This window comes from Prionailurus viverrinus, chromosome D2 (genome assembly GCF_022837055.1).
Source record: "Prionailurus viverrinus isolate Anna chromosome D2, UM_Priviv_1.0, whole genome shotgun sequence".
Lineage (NCBI taxonomy): Eukaryota > Metazoa > Chordata > Mammalia > Carnivora > Felidae > Prionailurus > Prionailurus viverrinus.
In genome coordinates this window covers 80,129,850-80,155,189 of record NC_062571.1, presented here as the reverse complement: position 1 = coordinate 80,155,189, position 25,340 = coordinate 80,129,850, and the positions used below count along the sequence as shown (strand labels likewise).

The window sequence follows — 25,340 nt, the reverse complement described above, 5'->3', positions numbered from 1 at the left end:
GGAAACATGGAAATGCAAAAATAAATGAAGAAGAACCAGAAAGGGTCAATGAGTAGGTTCGTAACTCTTATTCGTATTAGTAATAGGAAACAGTGGAAATTTATTAGGAGATTCAAAAAATATATAGACTAAGATGAATTAAGTATTAAATATAAATATTTAGTGCATCTTTAGTACACATATATAAATATAACATTGACAATAAATAGGATTAAAAATTAAGGGGCGCCTGGGTGACGCAGTCGGTTAAGCGTCCGACTTCAGCCAGGTCACGATCTCGCGGTCCGTGAGTTCGAGCCCCGCGTCGGGCTCTGGGCTGATGGCTCAGAGCCTGGAGCCTGTTTCCGATTCTGTGTCTCCCTGTCTCTCTGCCCCTCGCCCGTTCATGCTCTGTATCTCTCTGTCCCAAAAATAAATAAACGTTGAAAAAAAAAATTAAAAAAAAAAAATTAAAATTGTGTTCCAAAAGAATGCAAAAGCTGGAGGGGTACGTGGGCTTGAACTGTTGGATGGTCGTAGTACGATCATGGAAGCAGCAGAAATTATAATTTGAATAAGACTAGTAACTTAAGGGGGTGGGAGGGAGGGAAGGGCAGGTGATGGGCATGGAGGAGGGCACCTTTTGGGATGTGCACTGGGTGTTGTATGGAAACCAATTTGACAATAAATTTCATGTATTGAAAAAAAAAAAGACTAGTGACTTAAGGATACATATTGAAATACTTAAGGTAATTATGAAAAGAATAATGTGAGTATATAACTAGTCAGTTAATAAAGAGAAAATAGAATAACAAGGATATTTGATTTATCAAATAAAAAATGCAAAAAAAAATAAAGGGGAAATGAAACCAATGGGTCAAATAGAAAACAAATAGTAAGATGATAGATATAAATCCAAAGACAACATTAGTTGCATTACATTGAAATGAACTATACATCCTCCAAGAGAAAAATAATATGATCATGTTGTACTTAAGGAGAAAAAAACCTCATAAAACTGAATCATATGCTGTTTACAGGAGACAGAGTTTATGTTTAAGGAGACAGAAGATTTTAAAAGTAAGCGAATCGATGGGGCGCCTGGGTGGCGCAGTCGGTTAAGCGTCCGACTTCAGCCAGGTCACGATCTCGCGGTCCGGGAGTTCGAGCCCCGCGTCGGGCTCTGGGCTGATGGCTCAGAGCCTGGAGCCTGTTTCTGATTCTGTGTCTCCCTCTCTCTCTGCCCCTCCCCCTTTCATGCTCTGTCTCTCTCTGTCCCCAAAAAGTAAATAAACATTGAAAAAAAAATTCTAAAGTAAACGAATCGAAAGAAATAAAAAAATCCTAACCAAAATAAAACAAAATTAGATACCTTAATGTCAGGCATAGTTGACTTTAAGGCAAGAAGCTTTGATAGAAATAAAAAAGGGGCATTTTTAATCATAAAAGTCAATCTGCCAGTACTATGTGAGAGTCTTAGATCTGTATGCACTCCAAGGTTTAGAGAAGGAGAAGGAGAAACAGATAAATTCACCATCAGGTTGATATTCTTTTACACACCTCTTTCTATAACTGATAGAATAAGCAGGCACAAAATCCTTAAGTATACAGAAGATCTGAATAACACAGTACATTTGATCAGAATTTTGTATGCAGAACACTGCACGTAATAATTACAGAAGTGACATTGGTTTCAAGTGCTCATAGAGCATTAGCCCAAATTGACCATATACTGAGCCATGAAGGACGTCTCAACAAATGTGAAAGGATTGACGTGATTCAAAGTTTGTTCTCTGTCCATTATGGAGTTAAACTAGAAATCAGTAATAAAAAGATAACTGGGAAATCCCCCACACCTGGAAATTTAAAGTTGTACTCCTAAGGGTGCCTGGATGATTCTTGATTTTGGCTTAGGTCACGATCCCAGGATTGTGGGATCGAGCCCTGTGTCAGACTCTGCACTGAGTGTCGAGCCTGCTTGAGATTCTCTCTCCCTCTGCCCCTCTCCCTCACTCTTATGTGCTCTCTCTCTCAAAACAAAACAAAACAAAACAAAATAATAATAAAAATACAAAACTATACTCCTAAACGGTCCATGATTAAAGGAGAAATGACAACTGGAATTAATATTTTGACTAAATGATAAGGAAGATATGACATATAAAAATTATGGCATGTAGCTAAAGCAGTGCTCAGAAGGAACTTTATAACCTTAAATGCATATATTAGGATTGAAGAAAGACTGAAAATTAATGATCTCAAGAAACTGTACAAAAAGAACAGCACATCAAACCTAAAGAATGCACCAAGAAGAAAACAATAAAGATAAGAGTAGAAATTAATAAGATATTAGTTTGCCCCTTAGGAAATTGCTGATAATTAACCATTTCAGTCTTGGTCATATGGTTCCTAACACATGGTTTTATATGGTTCTTAGTAGGAAACAAATAATAGGGTAAACGAAATCAAAAGTTGATTGTTTGTAAAGATTAATAAAATTAATAAACTCATGGCTGATTAGGAAAAGAGGGAAAAAATTAATGGCCGATATCAAAATTGCAAAGGGGAGCATCGCTAAAAATGTTACGGACGTTAGAGAGACAAGAAAATAATACTAAGAACAAGTTTATGCCAATACCATTGAAAATAGCCAAAATACAGCAATTCCTCAAAAAGCACAAGTTATTAAAACTGACGGAAGAAGAAATAGAATATCAGAGTAGTCCAATATCTACTAAAAATATCAGTTCATTGTTAAATATCGTCCCACAAAAAAAAACCCAAAAAACTCTCCATTTCAGAAAGTTCGATTGAATTCTTCCAAACACTTAAGAAAGAAAGGGCACTTAAAGAAATATAGAGAATGAAAACAGTGTAGCATTTCCTAAGTATGAGTTTGCATAAACCTTGTTATCAAAATCTGATGAGGACATTACAAAAAGCAAAATTATGCAACAATTTTTTTTCATGAGCATAGATAGAAAAAATGTCAAGCAGTATATTACTAACTTGAATTCAGCGGTACGTAAAAAGGATCGTATGTCACCACCAAGTGGGATTTATTCTAGGTATATACGCGATACGCGTAGTTTAGCCACAGTTGTAACCAAACACTATAATTCACCACATAAACAGAACTAAGGAGAAAAATAATATGATCACTCTGATAAATAAAGAAAAGGCGTCTGAAAAATTTTATAGCCATTTGTGTTTAAAAGCAAGAAAAAGAGGCTTCGTTTTAAACGAGGAATAAATAAGAGCTTCCTTAGTCTGAAAAAATAACATCTATAGAAAGACCTATGGTACAGTGCAGTCAAGCCCCTTGCAGTGAAGGGCTCCAGGGCACATACTGTGGAATCTACCTGGAGCTTCTGCAGTGAGTCTAAAGCTTGTGTGTGCTAACTCATTTCAAGAACTATAGTTTTTCTAATATGGAAAAAAAAAAAAGCCCAAACAACAGGAATTGCACACTGTCCCGTTACAACCTTAGAAAGTGATTTGATAGAAACTGAAAGATACTATGCAATATTTTCTGAACACGGATATGTTATGCGGCTGCAGCAACTAGCTTCCAACCCAAAGGCAGTAAGTGTGAAAAATGAGTGTATCTTGATGTTTTCTTAGAACCCCGAGGCAAGTACGAAAAACACCTCCTTAGACCTGAAACAACGAATATTGAAAAGTGAATGTAGACTGAGCCCTCTTGCAGCGTTCTCTGAGAACCCTGAGAGAGCAAGTATGAAAAATGAACGTCCGTTGATGTTGACCCTGACACAGCCGACCAGCTGAGTAAGTGCCCGAAGCTGCAGACGTTCAGACTTTCCTGTTATTTGCAAAATCACGAACTCATACTTGGTTAAAATAAGAAACAAACAAACACAGGAAGAAGCTTACAGGAAACATCTTACTCAGCGGTGAAACACCTAAACCTTTCTTCAGTCTCAGGAATGAGACAGGGTCATTCTTTTGGCACTGAACTGGAGGTCGTAGCCAGTGAAATAAATAAGGAAAGAAAAAGAATAATCGGCCTGACAGTGGGAAATAAAGAAGCAGAGTTGTCATGATGTTCAGAAGACATGATCATGTCCTTAAAAGCATCCAAAGGAGATGGCACCTGGGCGGCTCCATTGGTTAAGCGCCTGTTTTGTTTTTTTTTTTTTTTTCTTTTAATTAAAAAAAAAATTAATGTTATTTATTTTTGAGAGAGAGACAGAGACAGAGCATGAATGGGGGAGGGGCAGAGAAAGAGGGAGACACAGAATCTGAAGCAGGCTCTGGGCTCAGAGCCGTCAGCACAGAGCCCGACGCGGGGCTCGAACCCGCGAACCGTGAGATCGTGACCTGAGCCCAAGTCAGACATCCAACCGACTGAGCCACCCAGGCGCCCCTATTTTTTTAATTTTTTTAAAAACATTTATTCATTTTTGAGAGACATGGGCAGAGTGCAAGCAGGGAGGAGCGGAGAAAGAGGGAGACACAGAATCCGAAGCAGGCTCCAGGCTCTGAGCTGTCAGCACAGAGCCCGACGTGGGGCTGGAACTTAGAGACCACGAGACCATGACCTGACCTGAAGTCGGACACTTAACTGACTGAGCTACCCAGGCCCCCCTGATTTTTTTAATGTTTATGTATTTATGTATTTATTTATTTATTTATTTAGAGAGGGAGGGCGGGCAGGGGAGGGGCAGAGAGAGAGAATCTCAAGTAGGCTCTGCACTGACAGCATGGACCTGAGCCAAAATCGAGAGTCAGCAAACGTCTGATTCTCGATTTCAGCTTGGGTCTTGACCTCAGGGTTATGAGTTCAAGCCCTGCATTGGGCTCCAGGCTGAGTGTGAAGTGTGTATACACACACACACACACACACACACACACACACACACCCCCAAAGGAATCCCTGTTAGACTATTTGAATGAATGAATTAGCAAAGTAACTGGGTACAAAATCAATACACAAGAAGCATTTGTACCTCTACCTATTAGCAACAAACAAGGAGAAAATAGAATTTAAGGTAATATCATTTATAAAATTATGGAAAACATCAACTACCTAGGGGTAAGTCCAATGAAAGATAAGTAAAGCAAGACCTAAATAAATAGAGGGAATTACCATGTTTATGGATTAGAAGATTTAACACTGAGAAATGTTGATTCCCTCAAAACTGACCTATGTATTTAGTGCCATCCCAATTAAAATCCAAAGGTCTTTGTTTTGGAAATTCTAAGGTGATTCTAGAATTTATATATGAGAGCACAGAGGGCTAAGAATAGTCAAGGGAACTGTAAAAAGTAAAAACAGAGTGGGAAAATGTACACTACCAGATATAAAGGCTTACTATAAAGTTATATAAATCAAGACAGGATGGGTTTAGTACCAGATAGGAAATAGGCCAATGGAACAGAATAGAGTATCAAGAAACACACCCACCCATATACTATTTCATGATCTATAGCAAATGTGTCACCGAGGCACGGTAGGAAAATAATCATATAAGTGGTTCTAAGTAAGCTGGAAGCCCTGATAGAAAAAAAAAAAAGTCTATCTTGACCCCTACCTCACACCAAACAGTCATCTCTGTATGGCATGCAGATCTAAATGTAAGAGGTAAAGCAATGAAGCTTTTGGAAGAAAGCGTAGGAGACAATCTTTATGATGTTGGAGTAGGCAAAAATTTATTGAAAAAGGCACAAATACTGGAAACAGTAAAGAAAGAAGAAAGATTAATTTGACTATGTAAAGATTAAGAAACTCTACCAAAAGCTACCACAAAGAGAGTGAAAAAGAGAATATAAGCTGTAGAAGATAGTAGCAATCCATATGTTCAACAAAAAACTCCCATCTAGGATATAGAAAGAGGGGCTCAATTGGTTAAGTGTCCAGTTCGTGATTCCAGCTCAGGTCTTGGTCTCTTGGTCTCAGGGTTGTGAGTTTGAGCCCTATATTGGGCTCCATGCTGGATGTGAAGCTACATTTAAAAAAAACAACAACAAAGAATACATAAAGAGCTCTTACCAATCAAAATGAGAAGGAGCTTAATTAAAAAGGGGGGAATAATTGAATAAGCATTTCGCGGAAAGTGATATTCAGATGCCCAATAAACATACAACATGTCGAAGTTCATTAGTCATCCAGGAAATTAAAATAAAAACCACAATGAAGTAACAGGACATACCCTTCAGAATGGCTAAAATGAAAAAGAAAGGTAATACCAAGTGCAGACAAGAATGCAGAGCAACCAGAACTCTCATACTTTGCTGGTTGGCGTATAAATAGAGAGCTAATTTGGAAAACTACTACTGCTGAACATATCTATGCCCTGGGACCCTGCGATCCAGCAATCCCATTTCTAATTATACACCAAGCAGAACTTTGTATAAATCACCAAAGATACATGCAAGAATATTTACAGAACCACCGTTCGTCGTGTCCCAAAGTGGAAACCACTCAGATGCTCTATAGCAATAAAATGGACAAAGTGCCCGTCCTCTGAGCGGAATACTAGACAGCAGTGAGAATGAAAAAAATCATAATATGGGCAGTAGTATGAATTGTCAAAGGCCGTGCTAAGCCCAAGATAGAATGGAAGGCTGTTTATTCATAAACCTGTGGCAGGGGGACCTCTGCCATCACTTCTGTTTCAGCGGGAGTTCAAAGGGGGGTAGGAAGGAGAGCCAGTTTCATAGAGGAAACAAGAGACGCTAAGGTAGTCTCTGATTTCCAAGTGTGCTGTTAATAAGGTGGAAGTTTTGCAAGACTTTCTAATTGGTCTCGAGGTGCTTTTGACCATTCTTGATGGACAGCAAGGGGGCTGGCTCCCTACTGCTTGGCAGAGGAAGGTGCACCCCCAACAAGTGGCCCGCAAAGCCCACCCAGTCCCAGCTGTCCCGCCCTGCTTCTCACTCTGCCCTCCAGGAACATCGGCTTCCTTTTGCATCCTCTGAAGTGCCACAGTCTCTTCTTCCTCCATCTCTGAGATGCTTATACTCCAGTGGGAGGTAAAGACACCGTCAGGAAATTCTAGAAAGGGATATACAATTAGAAGTGGAATTAAACTATGAAAGAAAGGAACATACAAGAAAAGAAATTGGCTAGATTGCAGGATGAGGGCTGGCTTATCTGATATGGTTTGAAGTCTGAATAATTTAGAGGCAGACAGGATGGTAGGGGAAGAAGACGAAAACAGTATGTGCAAAGGCCCTGAGGCAAGAGAGGGTGTAGTCGCTATCAGGAATTGAAAGAAAGAGCACACAAAGCAAAAGGTAAGCAAGAGGCTTCTAGAACATCATGAGGATTGGGACTTTACCACCAGCGAGTGGTATTTGAAGCAGGTGGTGACATGATACTATTTCATTAGAAAAGCCAGTCTCTGACTGCAGGATAGATGGGGAGGCAGTTTAAATGCCAAGAGACCAGTTGGAGGGAAATGCAGCGGTCCTGGCCAGAGAGAATGGGCTGGGGTGGTGGCAGTGAGGTTGGAGAGGGTTGGAGAGATTCTAGAAAACAACCCGGGAGGTGAAATTGGCAGGACTTGGTGATGGTCTGAGTGGAGGTGGGCAGGTGGGGGAGAGAGAGTGGGGCGCCACAGAGGACCCAGGGGTTTTGTTCCCCTGCGGGGATGCCAGTACCTTTTCTAAGGCAGAGGCTCGGTCTGGCCCAGGTTGGGGCTCAGAGCGGAGACATGTATCAGTTGGTTGGGGCGAGGTCAATTTCAGGTGGGGCATGAGAAGTGGAGAGAGGTCACACAGAACAAATGATGGAGGTCTGCGGTCCAGAGGAGAGGTCAGAGCCACGTAAACAATTGCCCTTCAAACATAACTAGCGGATTTGTCCACATTTGTTTCAAGTTTGAGAAATTGTTACTTGGTTTTCTTTTTTTTTTTTTTTTAATTTTTTTTTCAACGTTTATTTATTTTTGGGACAGAGAGAGACAGAGCATGAACGGGGGAGGGGCAGAGAGAGAGAGGGAGACACAGAATCGGAAACAGGCTCCAGGCTCCGAGCCATCAGCCCAGAGCCTGACGCGGGGCTCGAACTCACAGACCGCGAGATCGTGACCTGGGTGAAGTCGGACGCTTAACCGACTGCGCCACCCAGGCGCCCCATGAGAAATTGTTATTTGGTTTTCATTTGTTTCTTTCTCCCCTTTTGTTTGCAGAGCTTTTTAATTTTTCTTTCTGCCCCTCTCTCATTTGTATGTCTTTTTTTTTTCAATTAAATGTTTATTTGTTTTGAGAGAGTGCGCATGCAAGCGGAGAAGCAGAGAGAGAGGGGCGGGGGAGGGAGAAAGAGAATCTCAACCAAGCAGGCTCCACGCTGTCAGCACAGAGCCCGACGTGGGGCTTGATCCCATGAACTATGGGATCATGACCGGAGCTGAAATCAGGAGTCGAATGCTTCACCGGCTGAGCCACCCAGGCGTCCCTTGTGTGTTTCTTTTGACTCAGAGGCTTCCTAAGGCCACCACCTCCGTCTCTGTAGATGGGATGCGCCCTTCACCCCTGCGGGCTGCCTTGCCATGTCACTGTGGGGGTGTTACTAGCAGACAGACAGACAGATAACAAAAGGGGCTGCAGTTGCAAGGCCTTTGGAGGTTATTTGAATGTGGGAAACGGGTTGCTGTTTGGGGGCAAGGCTATTTTCCAGCGCAAAAGACCTGAGCTGTGCCGAGGTGCCTTTCAGAAATCATGCCTGGTGCGTCTAAATCTGCAGGCGTGGGCTCAGCCTTCACCCTCCCGGGGTGGGGGACAGGTTGTTGGACAGCTTCTGGCTTCCGGCAGGCATTCAGACGAAGCTGGTGAGGAGGACAGAAGGGGAGAGAGAAGGCTGGAGGGGAGGGTTCGTTTCCAAGCACGAATAAAAGCACCTAGGAATGATTTTCACAAGTCAGATGAGCCACAATGAATAGACGCAGCGCATCTTTCTACGTGAACTTTACTAGGCAGCACTGATTCAGAAACTCAGAACCATAGCGGGATATACCTGGATCCTGAGTCCAGGCGGATTTCACAGGAGGAAAAGAAGGGCTCCGAGGGCTTCACCTGGCGGAATGTTCCAGAGGATCACTACACTGGTGTTTAGTTCTAGTATTTTAAAAATTAAAAAGTACGGTGCTCAGAAAGAATATTCCATATCGATTAACAACGAATGTTATAAACGACTGAGGCTCGAGGGAAAAAGATGTGTTTTCCTCGCGAAGGTGGTTGTTTCACATGGTCTATCGGGTTGACCCCCACTGTGGGAAGTCCATTCATGGCCGTTGTCACCTCTGTGATCTCTGTGCGGTGGTGGGGGGTGGGGGGTGATGGCGGGTCTGGCTTTGGGCCCGGCTGTCACTGGATCATTGCTGGGGGTGGAGGGACAGCCAAGGAGAAGCCCAGCGTCTCTTAGTCAGACTGTTAGGTGTGGTTCGTGGCATCTAGTGTGTTATGTTCCCAAGTCGTTTTCCAAAGGAAATTTCTAGAGGGACTTGGCAGTTTTTACTGAGGTTGTTTTTCCACGTGGAACTCGACTGTTGTGTGTGATGTAATGTGCAGAATCAACAAATACGTAAACGCTTGTGTCTTTATGTGTGATCAACAGATAGAGCTGAGCAGAGACCAGGCACTCTCCTAAGTGTTTAAGGAGTATTAAACCATCGAAGGCTCACGTTCATCCTTTACGCTTGGTGCTTATAAGACCCTCTTTTTACAGATGAGTCAACAGTGGCACAGACGGGTCGGTTAGCCGGCCGAGGCCACAGGGAGCGTGAGCAGTGGGGCCAGGGGGTGAAACAGCGTCTTCCACCTCTGGGACCTGCTGTTGGCCCTCGAACCGTGCAGGGGTTAGGGGTGCCGACACCCTGTGCAGTCAAAAATCTGGGTATAACTTCTGACTCTCTAAAAACTTAACCACTGGGGCATCTGGGTGGCTCAGTCGGTGAGGCGTCCGACTCTTGATTTCAGCTCAGGTCATGATCTCGTGGTTTGTGAGTTTGAGCCCCGAGCTGACAGCACAGAACTTGCTTGGGATTCTCTGTCTCCTTCTCTCTCTCGCCTTCCCCTACTCTCTCTCTCTTTCAAATAAACATTTAAAAATGAAAAAAAAAAAAAAAAAAACAACTTAGCAGCTTACTGTTGACCAGAAGGAAGCCTTACTGTTAACATAAATAGTCAATTAACACATATTTTGTATGATACACGTATTATATGCTGTATTCTTACAATAAAATAAGCTAGAGAAAAGAAAATGCTCTTAGAAAATCTAAGAAGAGAACATACATTTATAGTACTGAACTGGATTGAAAAAAATCCGCGTAGAAGTGTACCCGTGCCGTTCATAACCGTGTTGTTCGGGGGCTAACGGCACTTCCCTCATTGCTGTGCCTCTACGGGGAATAGGTGGACCTTTTACAACGTGTAGTCCCAGTGACGTTTTATTTTCTCTTAGGAGCGACTGGGTGACCTCCTACAAGGTCATGGTGAGCAATGACAGCCACACGTGGGTCACTGTTAAGAATGGATCGGGAGACATGGTGAGTTTCCTCTTCCCTCTGTGCATGCCCTTGGTGTCCGGCTGTGCGGGTGTGTGCGGAGAGAGGCCGTGCGTGCCCCCTCACTGCAGGTTCCGTGTCCACTCACGCCGATGACGGGTAGCGCCCCTCTCGGCCGTGCCCCGAAGCTCAGTGCCAGGTGGCCCATTTAGAGCTAATGTGCGCTCCCAGCTCTTGGGACGCAGTGTCTTGCACAGCTCCCAGGTCAGCCTTGGGAGACTGGTGGCACGTGCAGTATGCTGGGGTCCCTCACAGCGGCTCAGTGACAGCAGTTCCCCAGCCTCTTCAGTGACCCCCATCTTTGCGCTCCGTGATCCGCTCCAGATCCGCCGGTTCTGACCCCGCCACCCTCTTCCTCCGGTTCTCAGGCGCGTCCTTCCTAACGTGGTGTCCAGAGTCTCGGACAATCTGACGGCAGCCTCCGGTTTCAACCTTCTTTCTCGTTCTTACCCCCTGCACACGCTTCTTCTGTGTTCCAGTCGCAGTGAGCTAGCTACTCTGCTCTTTCTGAATCCCACCTCTGGGCTTCTCCAGTCATTGCTGCTGCTTTTCTCTAGAATCCCTGCCGTCCCTACAGATCTAAATAGTTTGCCTTCGAGGCCAGTTCACACGCCACCTGCTCCCTGAACCTCTATCTGGTCCTTCCCTTCTTCTGAAATCCCAGAGCTCCGTGGCTGTCCCTCTGTCATGGCACTAAGAGCTTTCGCCCGGATTATCTATTACCTCCTCCTTTTCTCCCCGCTGCCCCAGGAGATTGGGGGCGTCCTGAGGGCAGGGTCTACGCCTGATTCATTTCTCTTCTCCCCTCAATGCCCAGCGCATATTGGGCGTTTCTCAGTAAAGTCTTATGGAGTGAATAGTTTACTGACCCTTTTATCCCTTGGCAATCAGGCTCTGAAAGATCCTCCCTTTTCGCCCTCATGCCTAAATAGATATTTGAAGGAAACAGTGAAAAAGAGATCCCTGTTCTCAACGAGCTGCCCGTCCCCATGGTGGCCCGCTACATCCGCATAAATCCACGGTCCTGGTTCGACAACGGGAGCATCTGTATGAGGATGGAGATCCTGGGCTGTCCCCTGCCAGGTGGGCTTGCTTTTCCGTGTTTGCTGCAGGTGGGGTGCTGGTGGAGAACGGGTGCCTGGCCAAGGTGACTACAGACGTGCCAAGCAATCTTTTTCTCGTGTAAAAAAAAAAAAATATATATATATATATATATATATATATATATATATATATATATATATACCACATCTATTGCAGAATGTTTAGAAAACAGAGCGAAGCAGAAAGGAAGTAAATAAAAATCTCCCATGACCCTCCTCGGAAACACCACGGATATTTGGGGGGTAGTAGCAAATGGATGTACCAGCTATGGTTTTGCCGACTGGGATTTTAAGATGATGTGTGTTTCAAGGTCGAAAATTCACTCAACACCACCACTCAGAAGCAAGCAAAAGAAAAAAACTAGAGCGAATTTCCGGTGGCATGTTTCCTTGTCTTTGAGTGTTCCCGCTATTCTGGGTAGAGTGTTCCCGCTACTCTTCCTCTACCCAGACCGTGGGTGGGTACGTGTGTCCGTGTACGTCGCCTCTTTTCGGTTGAAGTCGCTTTGCTTGGGTGCCTGTGTCTTGGGGTAAATGCTTGTCCCTTGAGGTCGTTGTATTCCCCGTGGCCTGTTTTCACACAGTGGCATCTGGGTGTGACCTCAGGGTGGCAGGAAGAGGCGGGCTTGAATTCACACATGTCGCCTGGATCCTTGCTGGTACCTGCTCTGGACAGGCTGATCTGGTCTGGCTCATGACCGGCTCCGTCTGGCCTTTCAGGACTTGTGAGTTTGTGCCCATGGGAAGCCTTGTGGATGGCAGCCCCTTCCTCCTGACTGGACATCTCCAGGGAAGGAAGTGGGCTCCTAGAACGTTCCTAAGGCTCTTCATCAGGGCCTGTAGGAATTTCCACATCCCTGTCCACCTGCAGTCGGTCCCTAGGGTGCAAGGTGTTCAGCTTTGGGTTGTAGCTTTCCTTACCATTCTTGCCTAACTAGAGAGTGAGGGCCACTTCTGGGGTTCCCCTACTTGGAGGAAGTGAACCACCAGCTCTGATGTTCTCAGGTGTTACAGTGTCCATCAGGCCGTTTCTGTCGCCATCCAGCCCCCCACACATTTGCTGTGTTTTCAAAGCATGTTTAATGTCACTTATTGCCTTTCTCTCAATCGCATAATATCCACGTTCTTGCTTCGCCAAGGATGAATGTTTAGAATACAAACTCTGCATTGGTGAGAGAGATGGGCCTCTCTACCTACCTACTCACACTTGGACCAGACAGATTCTTTGTTATCTATTTGCACTTACTGGATCGTGAAACCTTTTTTATGTCATTAAGACCATTAGAGACCATCTGTCTTGTGAATGCGTCATCTAGTCTGTTGACCACGTCCTGTTTTTAGTCTGCCTTGCAGTGGGGTGGTTCGGTTGTTCCCAGTGTTTTGGTTCCATAAAGAACCGCACAAGGAATGTCTTTGTTTCTGGGCCCTTGTGTGCTTCCACGATTACTGTCTAAATTACAGGATCATTCAATTTATAGGATTGGCGTTTAACATTAGGTTACAGTAAACAGGATCGCTGGCTCCAAGGGCGTGTGCGTTTTCAAGGCTGATCCAGAGAGAATGTTCGAGGCCAGCCTGGTTTGGGACCTGGGCCTCCTATGGGGCTGGTTTGTGCTGGAGTTGCAATCACAGGTCCCGTGTGCTGCGGCCCAGGGCCTCTAGGCTTTCTGGAATGCGTAGACTGGAGACCCAGGTGCAGGAGGGTATGTGAGCGGTCCTGTGTGCTCCTGTGTCGCTCAGCACAGCTTCAGTCTGCTTGCTTTAAAGAGAAGGTCCCGGTGTCTGTCTGTGGGCAGGAATTCATCCGCTGTTGGTAAGGGGCAAAGGGCATCCTGTGAGAGTCTCATGAAATAAACATTTCCCTGTGAAGCTATTCTTGGGATGTGTGTGTGTTTGAAGATAGGTCCATGGGGCAACTTAAACACAAAGACAGAGTTAACAGTGTGAATTCCAGGTGGGTTTCAAGTGCAGACTTGGAATGGCTCTCTTTTCCCACCCCAAATATTTAGGGCCATCTTTCTTCTCACAGCTACTTAGCAGTCTGCCCAGAGGGGAGCTGGCCTTTGTGACGCCACGTGGTGGTGGTCCCATCTGAGGGACTGGGGCCGCACAGGGGCCCCCAAGTCCACGTGGGCAAGTGAACCTTGCTCACTGCCCTGGGGTTGGCACGGTCCCTTTGTGCAAGTTCACGAGGCCAAAGGCAGAGATTACCGAACCAACTCAGCCGCTCAGACCTAAGGTGACTTTGCGGTCTGAATGCAACCGCCCGGAGCCTGTTTTTCCTGGAACTCTTATTTATGAAAAATTCATTTACCTTTGCTTCTGCTCTCTTTGTTCTGTTCTTACCGTCCTCCTGTGAACCCTCAGGTCGGGGCAGAGGAAGGTGGTGATTCTTTTCAAGTCCATCATGAGTAATGTTTCCAGAAACTTTTGCACTGGAAAATGAATTACCGCATGCCATAGTCTATTAATAGGATTTTTAAAGCTCAGAACTAAAAGAAAATGGAGGGAGTTGTTTATGGTTACAGTTTCAGTTTTGCAAGATGAGAAGGTTCTAGAGATCTGTCTTACAACAATGCAGGTATATTTAACACGACTCAAATGTGCCCTTAAAAACGCTCAGGATGGTGAATTATGTAAGTCTATTACCACAATTAAATTTTTTTACTGTAAAAAATATTTTATTCTTTTTTATTTCTTTATTTTTTTTAAGTTTATTTTTTGAGAGAGAGAGAGAGAGAGAGAGCATGAGTGGAGAAGGGGCAGAGAGAGAGAGAGGGACAGAGGATCTGAAGCGGGCTCCATGCTGACAGCAGAGAGCCCGATGCGGGGCTTGAACCCCCACACGGGCGAGATCATGACCTGAGCCAAAGTCAGACGCTTAACCGACTGAGCCACCCAGGTGCCCGTATTCTTTTTTATTTTTATTTGAGCATAGTTGACACACAATGTGACATTATAAAGATCTGTGCATGCCGGAAGCTGGGGAGAGCCTAGGAAGATACATTTTTAACCGTGAATGTTTCAGGTTAAGACACGCTCTGGCTGGGGCACCTGGTTGGCTCCGTCAGTTAAGCGTCCGACTTCGGCTCAGGTCATGATCTCACAGTTCGTGAGTTCGAGCCCCGCATCGGGCTCTGTGCTGACAGCTCGGAGCCTGGAGCCTGCTTCAGATGCTGTGTCTCCCCTCCTCTCTCTGCCCCTCCTCTCTCTCTCCTCTCTCTCTCTCCCTCTCTCAAAAATAAACATTAAAAAAAAAAAAGAAGTGAAACTCACATAATGTACAATTAACCATTTTGAATTTTTTTCATGTTTATTTATTTTTGCGAGAGGGAGAGACAGAGTGCGAGCAGGGGAGGGGAAGAAAGAGAGGGAGACACAGAGTCCAAAGCAGGATCCAGGCTCCGAGCTGTCAGCACAGAGCCTGGCTCGTGGCTTGAACTCACAAACCGTGAGATCACGACCTGAGCCCGAGTCAGAAGCTTAACCGACTGAGCCACCCAGGTCCCCTTCAACGAACCATTTTAAAGATACGGTTCATGGTACTTAGCACATTCCCAAGGTGTGCAAGCACTGGCTTTGTCTAGTTTCTGAATTTCATCATGACCCATAGACACACCCTGGGTCCGTTGAGTAATCACTTCCTCACCTTCCTGCCCCGCCGTCCCCACGACCTCTAACCTCTACCCCTGCGGGTTGCCTGCTCTGGATAGAGCATGTCGAAGGAATCGTGAGCCCAGCGGTTCTTGATTGCACGTGAGCCTCCTTTCCAGCAAAGGCAGCCTCTCCTCTCCCCGCTGAACGCCCACCCCCAGTCAAGCGAGATCCCCAAAGTAGCAGAGACAGTGAAGCACATCAGTTCGAGAACCTCGGCTCCCCCCCGGATTTCCGGGGATGGGGTTTGGTCTCGAGTCCTCACTGTTCTTGTAAAAAGAGCCCTGTGTGGTGAGCTGGTGTGCGTTTGGGGACAGGAAGAGCGGGTGTCCGGGCCGTGAGGAGGCAGGGATGTCCCAGGTGCGCAGGCAGTCTCCTGGGGCTGCCATGAAGAGTACCAGAACCTGGGAGGTGATGGTAACACGAAGCTATTGTCTCTGTTCTGGAGGCCAGAAGCCCTAGGTCAAGACGTCAGCAGGGCTGGCTCTTCCTCAGGCTGTGGCGGAGAATCTTCCCCGTGCCTCTGCCCCACTTCTGGGGGCCTGCTGGCAGTCGGTGGTTCTGGGTCTTGTAGATGCATCGCCACACCTGTGCCCTCCCCTCCACCGAGACTCCTCCCTGCCTGCTTACCTCTGTGTCTGCATCCCCCTTGCTGGGGACACCAGGCATGATGCATCAGGGCCCACTCTCGTCACCTCATTTTCTTTTTTTAATGTCTATTTATTTTTGAGAGACAGAGACAGAGAGCAAGCAGAGGAGGGACAGAGAGAGAGGCAGACACAGAATCCCAAGCAGGCTCCAGGCTCCGAGCTGTCAGCATAGAGCCTGACACGGGGCTCAAAGTCACGAACTGTGAGATCGTGACCTGAGCCGGAGTCGGATGCTTAACCGACTGAGCCACCCAGGTGCCCCTGTAATGACCACATTTTAACTTGCTGACCTCTGTAAAACCCTTGCTCCAAATAAGGTCACGTTCTAAAGTACTGGGGGTTAGGACTCTGACATATCTTTTTGGGTTGGCGGGGGGGACATAATTCAACCCCCAAAAGGTATAATCAGTAGACAGGTTCAGGCAGAGGAGGATTTTGAGTAGCTGAATAAGAGAAGAACAGTCAGGGAGATGGCATGCTCCACATGCCCCTCTGGGAGTTTGTCCCCATAACTAAGGTGTTCTGGAAGGAATCGACTGGTTTTCAGCACATATGACGTGTGCAACCAAACAAGCCAAGGGAAGCAAGGAGACTGATTTTTCCAAAGCTCCATCTGTGGGGATAAAGGCCTCGCAGACTGAATCAGGACTTGTGTTTCAAATGCCAGAAGCCCTATTCTAATTAGCTTGTGGGGTAGGGGAGGACAGTTTTGGCTCACATACACGAAAACTCCAGGGGTGGATCTGACTCCGACTCTGGCTTCAGGCAAGAGTAGTTCTACTATGTCAGGGCTCCCCTTCTCTCCATCTCACGGACAGGGAGACCAACACCCCCAAACCCATCCCACAATGTGAGCAACTCCTACAGAAGGAGAGTCTTGTCCTCCCGTGTCTGGGAGGAAAGTCATCTCATTGGCCCAGCTTGGACCCTAGGATCTTGGGATCCCCTCTGAGCCAGTGACTGTGGGTACAGGGACACATGTTTCATGGCTGGACCTTGGCCACATACTCATGCCTCTGCATGCTGGGCAAGGCAATTTTATCCAAGCCATCTGGAATACATTCCCCGCGGGCAGAAGGGTTTGTCCACAGAAAGAAGAAGGGGACCGTGGCTTTGACCAGTTGGCTTTGTCTGCAGACCCTGGGCCCCCAGAGGGCTTGGCTTGGTTCTTACCCATCTCTTTACCTACAGTACTGAGCTCCTCGTAGGTTCTCAATAAAACTTTTTCCAGCCGGAGTAAGTGGGCAAATAAAGAATTCTTTGCTCAAAATGTGGGAGGTAGAAAGTTGTGAAAAATACCGACCTGTGGTTTTGAGACAGTTTTTGGAACTTGTACCCTTGTCCCTAGGCAAATTGATTAGTCTTAAGGAGGGCATGACGTTGCCAAACGTGGAGCTCGTCTGCACTTAGAGTCCTGAGTTTTTCTTCAATCCTTTTGAAGAACCTTCAAGGCCTAACTTGAGTTTGAAGACCAAGTGGCTTTAAAGAGTTTTGGAAAGAGACCCCTGGGACTTGGGGAGTGTGGAGTCGCTCTTACGAAGCATCCTACGGGTAAATAAAGTGCAAATTAACGTGGAAAATATGCTTACCTTTTGCTTTGAGACACACAGGCTTGGAAATCCAAGGGGAGGCAGCTCGCGTGAGGGTGTGGTCAACCCACGCTCCTGGAAGCCGAGTGCTTGAAACTAACTGGGGAGCCTGTGCTAAACCCGATCAGATTTTTTTTTGCTTTCTTTCCTGGACAGCATGCCAGCTCGCCCTGGTTCTAATTCCCTTTCAGTGGCGGTCCTTGTTTCTACTAGTGTTATGGGCAAACCTTGATTAAAATCTGGGTTTTTTGGTGTTTGGGTCTATATGGGATTTTCACCTCATTGCATGTAGCCTCAGTTCTCCAGTGTGAAGCCAGTGGGTTCTCTAGCGTGAAGCCAATGGTTAGTGAACCCTGGCAAGGTCGGTTATGGCCGTCACGACCTGTGGTTCTGGGGACGCAGACATCGTGCAGCTGGTTCAGTTGATGGCAGCTGTGTGCCGTGTGTATCGAGTGCCTTGTCCCTGCTGGCGGGGTGCTTGGTACTTTAACACAGTGTTCCTCAGACTTCCGATCTGTAGAATCAGCTGGGATTGTTTTTACGTGTGGATTCTGATTCAGTAGGTGTGGGCTGGGTCTGACAGGCAGCCCGAGTGCTGGTCTGAGGACCACATTTGGTGGCACAAATCAGGATCCACTGCTCCGGTACCGCTCGGAGCCCATCCGTCTGTCACCCGCCACGGCCACGGCCACTGCCTCTGGAGTCACCCCTTGAGCCACTTGGATCAAACCACAGCTGCTGTGGCTCCAGCCTTGCCCACACCCTTGTCTGGGGTAGGAGAGCAACCTGACTAAAGCAACGTGTTCTCTCTACATTGGGAGCCGTCCAGGATTTCCAGCTTCATCCTCCAGTTGGAGACGCCGTGGGGCTGGCTGTAGGTCACGTCCAGAGAAAGACCTCCAGGCCCACTGAGCGCCCCTCCCCCTTATCCTCCTCCTGACTCCTCTTCTTCCCCAGCCTGTCCTTTCTTCTGAGGGTCCTTTGTTCTCATAATTATGTGAACAACACGGCTTATGTGGATTGAAGAAAAGAGTCAATTTATATGGGGTAGAGAATCAAGTTAAGAGCAGACATCTCTCCCCAGACCTCCGAATCCCAGTCTCCATGGGTCACCGGCGTTAATACAGCCTGATCATGCCTGTTGGGGTGTTCCAGCTGCAACAACAGAAACCCCAGCACCCGCCCCCGCCCCCCCCACCCCGTGCCCGGCTTAGTGGGTAAGGGAATTGGATATCTCATGCGGTTGGGAGTGCCAGGGGAGATTGGTTGGGATCCGATGTAGCGTCACTCGATGGCTCCTGATGCTCGTGGGGTTCTCTCTGTCCTCTACCGCGGAGAGATTCTCACTCACTCCTGCTCTGCACCATTAAAGTCCTTCCCTTCAATCTGGACCAGTACGAGAGGCCAGGAGATGCTGTGCTCTGATTGGCTGAGACCAGTCACCCTGGCCCCCTGAGCTGGGATATGAGGTGTATTTCCTAGAAGTGTTGGGGTGATTCCCAAACTGCACTGGGTTCCTGTTAGGAAGGGTGGAAGGGGACTAGATGGTGGGCGAGTAACTAATAGTGTGCATCACACTTCCAGAAGTTTCCATTCATGTGTATAGCGGTGATATTCATTCACTTATTCATTCATTCAGTGCTGAGAGTTTGCCAGGCACATCAGTGATCCCAGTTAATATTAAGCAAGGAAACACCAACGAGAGAAGGACCTTTCTTCCCTGTTTAGGGGTGAAGAGACTAAGGCAGAAACTGCTCCAGTGACTTAGCCAAGATCACACAGCACTTAAGCAGAAGAGTGGAGATTTGAACCAGGCATTCTGGGTCTAAGTCCGCACTTCCCACCACTGGCTAACTCCAACTCCTGAGCTGCTTCTCAAACGTTGGCTCTCTCCCCTCTGTGCGTATGTTCTGAAGCTAGAGATTAGCTTGTGTCTCCACACGAATCAGGCCACTAACAGAACCACCACAAGGAACAGGACGATGTGAGTGAATTTAAAACCGTATTTCTGTCCCCAGATCCAAATAACTATTATCACCGACGGAATGAGATGACCACCACCGACGACCTGGATTTCAGACACCACAACTACAAGGAAATGCGCCAGGTGAGGTCCAGATTTCTCAAAGAGCATTGTATCATATGCTTGTGACATAGTTGCTTGTGTGTGTGTGTGCGTGTGTGTGTGTTTCCTTCTGGAAATTAAGATGATGTGTTTGGGGTAGGCATCTGAAGGATCATTTTGGTTTTCTGAAGCCACGCTAAATGCTTGTAGTTTGTAGCTTGAGAATGCCTTGTTGGGGGTTCCAGTGACCAGAGGCAGGCTCCCCCTGCAGCAAATAGTTGAAACAGAATTTGAAGCCAGACTTTTCTGATTTAACACAGGGGTTCTTAAGAATCACTGTGTGTTTGGGGCACCTGGGCGGCTCAGTCAGTTGAGCGTCCGACTCTTGATTTTGGCTCAGGTGGTGATCCCAGGGTCATGGGATCGAGCCCCTCATCAGGCTCTGTGATGAGTGTGGAGACTGCCTTCTCTCTCTCTCTCTCTCTGCCCCTCTTCCCTGCTCACATTCTCTCTCTCTCTCTCATAAAAAAAAAAAAAGACTCACTGTGCATTTAAGGGATAACACTGATTTGTGGATGTTGGTCATAGGCAGTTGAAGAAGGCAAAGGATCTAGAATACACTGATAATAGTAATTGCAGGACCTACATCAATTTACTACATTAGCAATTTACCTGTATTAACATGGTCAGTCTCCTCACCACCCCCGGAGGGCAGGGACTGTTATCCTTCCCTTACCGATGGGGAAACCCGGTTACCAAGGAAACATATAACACTACCCCTTGGTATTCAGACTCCCTGATCCTCCATTTGGGTTGTATTAACAGAATCACGTGGGGAAATTTGGAAAAATACTTGTACTTGAACCCTACCTTGGGCCACTTTTTAAAGCAGAACCCTTAGGAGAAGGGTCTGGAGGGTCTAAGTTTTGAAAAGCTCTCCTTGGGTTTCTAATGTACGGCCAGGCTTGAGAACTACTGGTTGATGCCTTTATAGCTCTTAGCACTTTCGTGCCGTTAGGAGCAAAAGTCAATCCCAGCTGAGACTGTCCCCAGATTTAGTTACAGAAACCAAGTAATTCTGAGCTGCGGAGAATATTTGCATACTGGGCCTGGAAGGAGGAAGGGTCCAGCCATTGATTGGGACAGGCTAAAAGAGCAGCCTGAATGCTGAGTGCTCGGCGTGTGAAATCTTGTTCCGCCTTTGCCCCCAGCATGGTGCTAGAAAACTCAGGGGGTGCTGATGAATGAGAAACCCTTGGATACCTAAGAATCTGTTTGAAGAGACTGAACAGTCAGATAGCCTCATGAATACATTTACAGAACAAGGATTGACCGAGGGCACATATGGTGGCTCAAAGCAAGGGGCCCTGGGTGCTGAGAGAAGGAGCCAGCCACCCAGGGACAGTGCAGGGGACATTCCTGAGGTCGGAGTAATTAGGCTGAGCTGAGAGGGCTCCCCGCCTCATCCCAGGGAACCCAGAAACCCCAGTTCATCTCAATGTCATTTAATTTGAGACCCTCACACACATCTTCTGGACACCTGTCAGCACAGACTTAGAGGTGGGGCTTGCTAAAGAGGTGGTCTTGCTGCCTTGTTCTTTAGAAATCAGGATGTGTTTGGACTTGAGGTCTGTGCATCATCCCTGCTGCTCTGCATTCTCCGGCATTTATACGAGGACTCTGGTCACCATTCTGTTCTACAGAGCACTTGCGTGTTAACTCAGCTTCGCTCCCTGGACATCTTTGCAAGCCCAGAAACTAGGCAAATATCAACTCAGTTGGTGCAATTAACGTCAAAAGCAGTGAATCTAAATGCACTTAAAATGAGCTATTGCACAGAGTCTGGGTAGCTGTTGTCTTTATTTTTTTTTTTTAATTTTTTAATGTTTATTTATTTTTGAGACAGAGAGAGAGCATGAACGGGGGAGGGTCAGCGAGAGAGGGAGACACAGAATCTGAAGCCGGCTCCAGGCTCCGAGCTGTCAGCACAGAGCCGGACGCGGGGCTCGAACTCACAGACCGCGAGATCATGACCTGAGCTGAAGTCGGACGCTCAACCGACTGAGCCCCCCAGGCGCCATGCTGGTGTCTTTAAACAGTTGTTCTGTGTGGAAGATCGGGGCCCTTCCAGAAAAGCGGAGCTAGTGGAGTGTGCTTTGTTACCCTGGGTGATTCTGCTTACCATCATCGTGGTGATGTAGAGCCAAGAAGAGTCGGGGAGTGGTGAATGCAGCCCCTGCAGGTGGTGTTGGGTGACCCCAGGGCCCCGCAGCGCTCCACTGGAAGCTATTCAGGGGAGCATCTATCAATCCTGAAGAGCGTTCAAGCCGGAAGTGATTTGCCATTTGCATTCCTGGCTCCTGGGGATGAAAAAGAAGCCAGCATTTTTAGCAATTCCCCGTATGGAGTCTGCGAGGTTACTATAGAAATCTCTCGACTTCAGGGGAAAAAAAATGTTAGTTTATCCTAGTGTTGAGAACAACATTTCCAACAAACAAACACAAAAAAAGAGAAACAGCAGTGGAGCAGGACGAGAGAAGAGAAAATAGAAAAACATATTGCATTGGAAGGGGGAAATGCTGAGAATGTGTGCAGGAAATATTTCTAGAGCACTGACTTATGAGGCACTGTTCTCCCACAGGGGGAGCGCCGGAGGGTGGGACGGGGAGGGAAAGGGAGAGCAGAGAGCGGGTTGCACGTCCCTGGTGTCGTGAGTGCGCTCACCCTTCCAGGAATGCTACTGCCTTCACAGCACGAGTCACGGTTCCTAATTGTTGAGTTACCTGTTTGTATGAGCCTCCTTCATCTGGGACCATGAGGGCAGAAACCCTGCCACTTTGTCATAAACTCGTCACGTGTACCAGATAAATATGTACGTTGGAGGTCTTTCCAGGGGAGATATTTGGGGAGTAGGAGGGAGAAGCGACTGGTCCATTGGCCTGGTTGGGAAGGGATTTGGTTGCAGATGGGGTCGGTTATCATCGCTGGCCAGCCTTGGGCAGGTGAAGACAGAAGGGCGGGCACGCCCCCAGGCAGCGAGAGCAAAGGTATGGGGGTAGGAGCGAATGGCATGTTTCTGGAACAGTCTGCTGGGAGAAGCTTTTGCACTGAGTCTGAGAATCAGAGGAAGTTTTCACGTGGCCGAGTAGTGTTTCGGGGAGATTAGCCTGGAAGTCACGTGGGGAGCAGACTGGCAGGGATGGCCGCAGTCCCCAGGAGAGAGGCCGCTGGGCCTGAAGAAGGATGAGACAGAGGCTTCTCTGAGCAGGACTGGCTAGTCCTAGGTCACCTGCTGGAATGAGTTGGGGAGAGGCGGGGTCTGACGTGCCTCCAAAGAGGGTGGGGAACCATCCACAAAGGGAGAAAGTAAGTGGTTTGGAGGCAACGGTTGATGATCTGACTTGGGTTTTGGATGCGGTGCAGCCAGGTCTCGATGCACAGGAAGTTTGAATAGGCTGACCGTAAGTGGGCTGTGATACAGAGACATGGGTTGGAAGGTGGCCAGCTAGTGGCACTGATTTCCAGGGGCACGAGGCCGTGGGACAGCGGCCGAGCCTACCCTGGGGGTGGGTGACGGTGGGTGACGGCCTGCAGATCCGGACGAGCCCACCTCCTCACCCGTGGGATGCTTCTACTGCCATTCTGTCCCTCCCCCTCCCTCTGGGTTCCTTCTCCGGGGGACCAGATGCGGTGTCTGTTTCTCAGGCAAATGAAGAAAGCCGGTGGAAGAGGGCTTTTTCTCTTCTCCCCCCGCCCTTTTCAAAACCGTTTTAATTCATTGGAGGAGCCATTTTGCGTCAGCACCAAATGCAAACCCCAAGGCCCAAGGTCAGTCCTCCTTGAACCCACACCCTAAAGAATCAGCCAGTTGTATCTTTCCCCCGTCCCCGTCCAGCGCTTCAGCTTCTGTGCTCGCAGAATTCCTACGATTTTGATCAGAGGGTGGCTGTAATCTGGCCCTGCTTTCCTCAGTGAATATTGGATCACGGGCCATTTTCCATGGGGTCCTCATAGTTGTACTTATGCTGGTGCGGAACGTTCCAGGGAGTGGGAACGGCATGCTCAGCCTTCCTGCCCTGGAGCGCTTGGACATCTCCCAGCTTTGTGCCCCCGGGGAAAGGCTGCAGCATCACAGCAAGTGCCACCGAGCATGTCACTGTCCCATCCTTTATGCAGAAGCCCCTTCTTGTATATTGTTGGAAACTGAATTTCTGGAGGAGGGGCCTCGAGTTCTGCTTCCTGCAGAGGAGGGAAGCGGCAGAACCTAGGATTCAGTAGATACGAGGTTGGCAAAGCGTATTCCCATCTGGGGTGAGGAGGCAGAGTCTTGATGAAGCTAGGACTCTGCAAAGCCAGGCGCTCTCTAGCTGATCGTTCTCAGCTTGGTTTCATTGTCACCCCCCACCCCAGGAGGCTTTTTAGCCACCGTCTCAATTATCCTCCACCCATTATATGAAATACTGATGAGTAAGACTTTGTTGGGTAGCGCTGAGCTCTGGAGAGCCACAAAGCATCGTGATCTGGAAGATGTTTAGCCCCTGACGACCAGTTTTCACCTCCGGGGGGCGGGGTGGGGGGTGATGTCACCCCTGCTAAGAATGCATGCTCTCAGGCCAGGAAGAAATTCTAGTCCTTATTGTCACATTAACCATCAAGGCTCCGGGTGCCTGGATGGCTCAGTTGGTTAAGCACCTGACTTTGGCTCAGGTCATGATCTCATTGTTTGTGATTTTGAGTCCCATATAGGGTGAGCCCTGCTTCTCTCTTTCTGCCCCTCCCTCCCTGGTGCCCTCTCTCTCTCTCTCAAAAAAAAAAAAAAGACTCCAACTCCAGTAAGACATCCTTGACCCTTTTCAGGAATAAGCAAGGTGGACCCCCTGCCAGGTCTTTAATGGGGCTGGTGGCCGCTGGAGGCACCTCCCTGGCATTTCAGAGACAATTTCTCTCTGTGCAGAGGGAATTGTAAAGAACCTTCATGAAGGAGATTCTTTACATGCCCGTGTCCTCTTTGCCGTGTGTAGAAGGGGGTGCCCGTGACACCACAACACGAAGAGGGAGTGTGGCCAGTACGAAAACACTGTGATGGGCGGGGTGTGAAGAGGTGACTGTTGAGTCCTGGCCGAGGCCGTGCCCTACGGCGCGATGTCTCCACGGCGAAGTGTGCGTTCAGCGGAAGGTGGAGGTTCTTCTTCTCCGGCGTCGAGGTCATGATCTCTAACACAGGTGGCACATTGCTTCTGTCTCTGATTGAACGGGGGAGGAGGGTAAGCCCTAAACGACAGCCAGGCTCTGTGCTGGATGGCGGCGTTTGTTGCCTAGTTAAGGATGACCCGAGTGCAGAAATAGTCATTGATCTGAACCAAGCCAGTGGATCACGTGCCGATCAGGATTTGCCGAGGACGATGATGGTAGCTGAGGGGGACTACAGTCTTCAGGGACTGGCGCGTGGGGCCCCGACTCAGATGGTGGCTGTGCCGCGGCCGTCTTCAGCCTGGTCATGGTGTGCCGCTGACCAAACGGGCCGCAGAGATGTGCCGGTGTCGATTGCTTTACTCCGCCTTCAAGGACAGAGAAGAGCCCTCGGAGTCCAGAGCCCTGGCCACATCTGGTACCGGCTGGGCGACCCCGGGCAGATCGCTCAGTGTCTCTCTTGAGCCTCAGTCTCCGTATCTGTAAGGGGGGGGAACAATCACCTCTGCCTTACCTACTTCCCCTGGCGGTCGTGATCGTGAAATTCAGTGAGGACACAGATGCGTGATGAATAGAATCGT

At 47.7% G+C, this 25,340-nt stretch overlaps 1 protein-coding gene across 1 annotated transcript in view; it reads left to right on the top strand.

The window, feature by feature from the left end:
- The window catches only part of CPXM2 (carboxypeptidase X, M14 family member 2), a 136,884-nt gene that overhangs the window by 86,315 nt on the left and 25,229 nt on the right, over window positions 1-25,340 (top strand). Inside the window, 3 exon segments of the mRNA XM_047825902.1 lie at window positions 10,406-10,490; window positions 11,441-11,591; window positions 19,523-19,611. Coding sequence (XP_047681858.1) covers window positions 10,406-10,490; window positions 11,441-11,591; window positions 19,523-19,611 — 325 coding nt within the window.